The sequence below is a fragment of the Carlito syrichta genome, unplaced genomic scaffold (assembly GCF_000164805.1).
Source record: "Carlito syrichta isolate Samal-C Ts95f unplaced genomic scaffold, Tarsius_syrichta-2.0.1 Scaffold308847, whole genome shotgun sequence".
NCBI classification, from domain to species: Eukaryota; Metazoa; Chordata; class Mammalia; order Primates; family Tarsiidae; genus Carlito; species Carlito syrichta.
Genome location: NW_007252943.1, coordinates 300,470 through 306,762, shown reverse-complemented (window position 1 = coordinate 306,762; position 6,293 = coordinate 300,470). Strand labels below are relative to the sequence as shown.

At 49.8% G+C, this 6,293-nt stretch overlaps 1 protein-coding gene across 6 annotated transcripts in view; it reads left to right on the top strand.

Moving 5' to 3' along the window:
- The window catches only part of KLC4 (kinesin light chain 4), a 15,089-nt gene that overhangs the window by 5,905 nt on the left and 2,891 nt on the right, over positions 1-6,293 (top strand). For all 6 annotated transcript variants that reach the window (XM_008066127.1, XM_008066123.1, XM_008066126.1 and 3 more), the window contains 10 exons: positions 168-249; positions 858-1,077; positions 1,592-1,679; positions 3,631-3,732; positions 3,951-4,124; positions 4,473-4,572; positions 4,772-4,824; positions 5,041-5,111; positions 5,299-5,407; positions 5,973-6,113. In XM_008066127.1, the coding sequence (XP_008064318.1) occupies positions 168-249; positions 858-1,077; positions 1,592-1,679; positions 3,631-3,732; positions 3,951-4,124; positions 4,473-4,572; positions 4,772-4,824; positions 5,041-5,111; positions 5,299-5,407; positions 5,973-6,113 (1,140 nt within the window). The remainder of the gene's footprint in view (positions 1-167; positions 250-857; positions 1,078-1,591; positions 1,680-3,630; positions 3,733-3,950; positions 4,125-4,472; positions 4,573-4,771; positions 4,825-5,040; positions 5,112-5,298; positions 5,408-5,972; positions 6,114-6,293) is intronic.

Below are 6,293 nucleotides of genomic sequence, written 5' to 3'. Positions count from 1 at the left end.
CCACTCACCTCAGCCTCCCAAAGGCGCGGGATTACAGGCTGAGCCACTGAGCCCGGCTAAGGGTCCTTTCTTAGGCCCCATCTGCCAGTGATTTTATGACTTAGAGGGGCCCCTGAAGAGACCACTGGGAATAACTTGGCCCTGACATGCTACTTCTTCCCTTCCAGGAGGAAAAGGAAGGTGATGCCACCAAGGATTCCCTGGATGACCTTTTCCCCAATGAGGAGGAAGAGGACCCCGGCAATGGCTGTGAGTCTGCCACTGGAGATGGAGGGTGAAGAGAGGCAGCAGGAGACTGGTCCCAGCTGTGGTCCACCCTATACACAGGATGCTCACCATCCAGAAATAGGCTTTCCACTTCCTCCAGAGATGGGACAAGGCCTGGGCTGGTATTCTGATTTCCTGAGACTCCCTCTTATTCATGATCATTTATTGAACACTTGATACATGCCAAGCACTGTGTTAGACATTAGGAATGCTGAGATGAAATGACATAAGTCTCACCAGTAAGAAGTTCCTGGTCTAGTATGAGAATGATCCTGAGACAGAAGAGCATGAGCTCCTCAAGGGGAGAACCAGGCTTTTCTTATTTTTGTATTCCTGGAACAGCCCCTGGCTCATGTTTATTGAATAAATGTTTGCTGAATGAATGAATTACTGGGGGAGGGAAATGGGATTTAATGGGCACAGGTACAAGAGGATGGGTAAAGTTGAGGCAAGTTTTAATTGAGAGCCCACTGGGGGGCAGGCCCAGGGATGGAACAAGACATGGAACAGGGAGTGGGGAGGATAGACAGCAAATGGGAGACAAAGAGTCCTCTGAGGAAGTCTCCTGTTCATTTTCTGGGGTGGTTTAGTGTCCCGTGGCCAGGGTGCTGCAGCAGCCCAACAAGGTGGATATGAGATCCCAGCAAGGTTGCGGACGTTGCACAACCTAGTGATCCAGTATGCAGCCCAGGGTCGCTATGAGGTGGCCGTGCCACTCTGTAAGCAGGCACTAGAGGACCTGGAGCGTACATCTGGCCGCGGCCACCCTGATGTTGCTACCATGCTCAACATCCTCGCTTTAGTGTATCGGTGAGTACTTCCCTCCTTCAGCACCCAGAATCTTCCCTAGCATTGCCACCTAGGTCCTCCTTTGGCTGCCATTCTTCCTCTCCACAGGGTTCCTTCCTGCTGGGCCTCCCAGATATACCCCACTAAAGTGCTTCTAATGTGCCCAAACTCTCACTTTTTCCATGCCCAAGCTCTTCACTTCAAGAATGCTCATCTCTCAGACTCCTTGCTCCTATAGTCTCTCTTTTGGGGAACATCTCTCACTCTCTTCGCTCTTTCTCGCTCTGTCTCTATCTCCCTCTCTTGCTTCCTGTGACTTGTGGCCTTCTCTTGGGATGGCAGTCTCTGCATCCTAGTATGAGTGTGTCAGTGAAGCCTTCTCACTGCCCACACCAGACTTCCTGTCTCCTCATGGAGGTCCCCAGTCCCTAAATTCTACCTAAATTCTACCCTAGTCCTCCCAAAGGGAGGGAGGGAAGGAGATGGTTCAGGGGCAGAGTTCAGGATAACACCTGTCACTTTTGTCCTCTTTCAGGGACCAGAATAAGTATAAGGAAGCTGCCCACCTGCTGAATGATGCCCTCAGCATCCGGGAGAGTACCCTGGGCCGGGACCACCCTGCTGTCAGTATTCCTTGCCCTTCCCTACTCCACTGCTCTTTTAGCCTCTCTTAGCTCGTCCATCTGCTGCCTTCATTGCACTCACTAAGGGTACTTAGAAAGGAGACATGAGAGTTCCTTTCTTCCAGGCACTGTCCAGTGAACCGGTTCTCAATTCTCTGAGATTCAATGACTCCTTTTTTTTTTTTTTTTTTTTTGAGTTGGAGTCTCACTCTGTCGCCCAGACTGGAGTGCAGTGGCCGCTCCCGGCCACCACGGCCTCGACCTGCTGGGCTCCAGTGATCCTTCCGCCTCAGCCTTCCGAGTAGCTGGAATTACAGGCGTGTGCTACCACGCCTGGCTAATTTTTTGATTTTATTGTAGAGATGAGGTCTCGCCTGCCCAGGTGGGTCTCGAACCCGTGGGCTCAGGCAATCCACTCACCTCAGCCTCCCAAAGGCACAGGATTACAGGCTGAGCCACTGAGCCCGGCTGACTCCTTTTTATAACAGATATTTTCCTGAAACTTAATTCATAGATAATGTATCCTACATATGATTTCCAAAAACGTTAATATGGTACCCTAATTAATATAAAAGAAACAGTTGATAATAACTTATAATAACATAAATAATTAAAAATAATGTATAATAAGATAAGAATACAACTGTGCTTTGAAAAAACAAAGTAGGCTGATATAGAATGAATAACTTTGGGTTGAGAAGAAGGAAGACCAGAAAGCCATTCCATAGGAGAAGTACTAGAAAAAAGGAACAGCAGAAGTATGGGTGGGCACATGATTAAAATACAGAGTTATAATAAGAAATCACAGCCCAGATTCATTTGTATATGATAAGAGAAAGAGAATAGTTTTTTTTCCCCCCAAGTCAGGGTCTCACTCTGTCACCCAGGCTGGAGTGCAGTGGCCCACTCATGGCCACCGCAGCCTTGACCTGGCTCAGGTGATCCTTCTGCTTCAACCTTCCAAATAGCTGAAACTATGGCATGTGCCACCATGCTCGGCTAATTTTTTTATTTATTGTAGAGACAAGGTCTCGCCAAGTTGTCCAGGCTGGTTTCGAACCCTTGGGCTCAGGCAATCCTCTTGCCTCCACCTCCCAAAGTACAGAGATTACAAGCATGAGCCACCGTGCCTGACTGAGAATAACCTTAATATACCAAGGTAGATTGTCAAAGTAGGGTAAATAAAAATAAGTCATTTTTGAAAATGACCTGACTGTGTGAAATAACTCCCTGTGTTATGACATGTGATAAGCAGGGATGATGTATCTTGGAAAACATACTCCTGTCTTGATATCCCACCAAATGTGAAAGCTGACTTTCATTGTTAGAATGTCTAGCAATATGGCCAGGCTTGGTGGCTCATCCTGTAATCCCAACACTTTGGGATGCCGAGACGAGTGAAATGCCTGAGCCCACAGGTTCGAGACCAGCCCGGGCAACTTGGCAAGACCTCATCTCTACAATAAATCAAAACTTAGCCAGGTATGATAGCATGTGCCTGCAGTGCTGGCTACTTGGAAGGCTAAGGTGGAAAGATCGCTGGAGCCTAGTAGGTCGACGCTGGGGTGGCCATGAGCGTACCACTGCACTCTAGCCTGGGCAACGGAGTGAGACTCCAACTCAAAAAAAAAAAAAAAAGAATGTCTAGCAATACATTCAAAAGTTGGCAGAGGTGTCCCACTGTCCTGTCTTGGCTCCTCAGTCTTTATGGCAACCTAAAAGACACCTCCAGAAATTTCTAAAAATCCCCCTAGAGGGCGATACCACCCCGTAGAGCCTCAGAGTCATCTTATTCAGCAGTTTTACCTCCCCTCAGTCCTTGGCTAAGATAGGAGAGTCCATGTCTCTTGGCGGATTGTGCAGTGTGGGGACCTGTTATGCAGTGGGGATCGCAGATTCTCGTAGTCCTTTGCAGCACCAGAATCTGATGGAGACTGGCCTCTCTTCATAGGTGGCTGCCACACTCAACAATCTGGCTGTGCTCTACGGCAAAAGGGGCAAATACAAGGAGGCAGAGCCACTGTGCCAGCGGGCACTGGAGATTCGAGAAAAGGTACCTGTGCTACCTTCTCTCCATTCTTCCCTTGTCACTGTGATCCCTTCTCCACATCTTTCCTCTGGTCTAACCCTTCTCTCTTACTAATTTTTTTCTTACCCCCATCTCTATCATGTTCTCTCTCTCATCATTTCCTGTCCTCCGCTCTCTACATGTGTGTACATCGTGCAAACACACAGTCATAGCCATTTATTTGCTCCCTTGCTTACTTTCAGGTCCTGGGCACTGACCATCCAGATGTGGCAAAGCAGCTGAACAACCTGGCCCTGTTGTGCCAAAACCAGGGCAAGTATGAGGCTGTGGAACGCTATTACCAGCGGGCGCTGGCCATCTATGAGGGGCAGCTGGGGCCAGACAACCCTAATGTAGCCCGGACCAAGAACAACTTGGTGAGGGAGGAAGGGACAAAGAGGGTGGAAGAGGGGAAGGGAAAGGCCACCTGGGTCCTGGCATCGAGAAGCATTACCATCTGGTAGACAACTCTCATCAGCTTTGTGCCCATCTCTGGGGCTGCCTTTGGGCATGAGAACTCTGCTTCATTCTGATTGCAGAGGTTCCATAGCCTCTTGGGAGTGGGAGAATACCCACTCCCAAGACACTGCAGCTAGAAAAGGAGGTATGAGGAGGATCTCTGGGGATAGTCATGGAGACACCAAGAAGTGGAATCCCCTAAGCCTGGCTAAGACCTTGTCCCCCTCCATCTCTTGCTCCTGTATTTTTGCCTTCCTGCGTCCCAGGCTTCCTGTTACTTGAAACAGGGCAAATATGCTGAAGCTGAGACACTCTACAAAGAGATCTTGACCCGTGCCCACGTGCAGGAGTTTGGGTCTGTGGATGGTGAGTGGTGAGGGCCTGGAGAGGGAGCTATGGGGAGAAAAAGCAATACAGACTAAAGTGAGGGGTTAGGGAGGTCACAGTAGTTCTCAGGGAGAGCCAGACCCCTTTAGTCCAGCATTGTCAGCCTCTGGGTTCTGGCTCCCCCCATACTGTCTAGCTCCTTTCTCTAACCTCCCCTCCTCCCATGTATCACCCCCAGACGACCATAAGCCCATCTGGATGCATGCAGAGGAACGAGAAGAAATGAGCAAAGTGAGTAAGGAGGCCCAGTCTGGGGAGCCCAAGGCTACCGGGGTCTCCATCTTACTCCTTGCATGAGCCCAGCTGCTAATTTCCCACCCCAGCACCAGCCCCATATGCATGGTGCCTTCCCCAACCCAGCCTGCTTCTAGCCCCACACCAGTCTGCACCCCAGCATCTCTGTGTTCTCATCTCTGGCTCTTCCTCCCCTTCTCCTCTGTCCTACAGAGCCGGCACCGTGAGTGTGGTACCCCCTATGCTGAGTATGGGGGCTGGTACAAGGCCTGCAAAGTGAGCAGGTGAGCTACCCATGAAGAGCCAGCTTGGCCTCCGGTGCCCTCCCTCCACGCCAGCCCTGATTCCAGCCTCCCAGACCTTTGTCTTTCTTCCCCTTTACCTTCCCTTGGCCTTAGCTCTGCTCTTTCTCTCTCTTGTTTCCTTTTCTAAACCCATTCCCTCTTCCTCCCCTGGTCTCACCCCCCGCAGCCCCACAGTGAACACTACTTTGAGAAACCTAGGAGCTCTGTATAGGCGCCAGGGAAAACTGGAAGCAGCTGAGACCCTGGAAGAATGTGCCCTGCGTTCTCGGAAACAGGTCAGAAGCCTGGAGGGGAAGGAGGTCCAAGAAGGAAGGGCCCTGGGGATAAGGGACAGCTGAGGCTTCTGGTGTATCTCCTAAGAGGAGAGGCTGATGAGGAAAGGAGGGAAAGAAAGGTGAGACTGTCTTGTGGTTGTGGTTGTTTTTAAACTTGTCTTACCCCCCACCTGCCCTTTGTGGTCAAGATTCTAGGTTCAAGAGTCCCTTCACAAAATTAGGCTATAAAGAGGAAATCCTGCCCTTTCATAAGGAGAGGGATGGGTGGTGTGAGTAGGGGGAGTAAGATTGAGGAGAGCCTTAAGTAGGAGTTTCTCAAATTGTGGGGCTCATTAGTAGGTCATGAATTCCATTCAGTGTGGGCCATGGCTAAAAATATATACATAGCTATGTATAGGAATACATTGCAAATAGAAAAGGTTAGTATTGTTCCAGGAGGTGTATACTGGGACATCACAAGGAAAAATGTTTTCCTTGCAGTGGCTGATGGTGAAAAAAAGGTTTGAAAGCCCCATCCTGAAGAGTTAAGGAGTAGGAAGTCCCAGGCCCTTCCTTTCCCTTCCAGGGCACTGACCCTATCAGCCAGACCAAGGTGGCAGAGCTGCTTGGGGAGGGTGATGGTAGAAGGACTTCCCAGGAGAGCCCTGGAGACAGTGTGAAATACGAGGGAGGTGAAGATGCTTCTGTGGCTGTGGAGTGGTCAGGGGTAAGTCTCATCATTGCCCCTTGGTCTCTTCTGCCCATTCTTGCTGCTGGTAGTGACAGGCTCTGAGCCTATCTTTCTCCAGGCTGAAGTAGGGTGTGAGGGCATGTTGTCCCCATTCGAATGAGTCCTTCAGGGTTATCTCTAGGAGCCAGTTGTTTTCATTTTTTTTTTTTTTTTTTT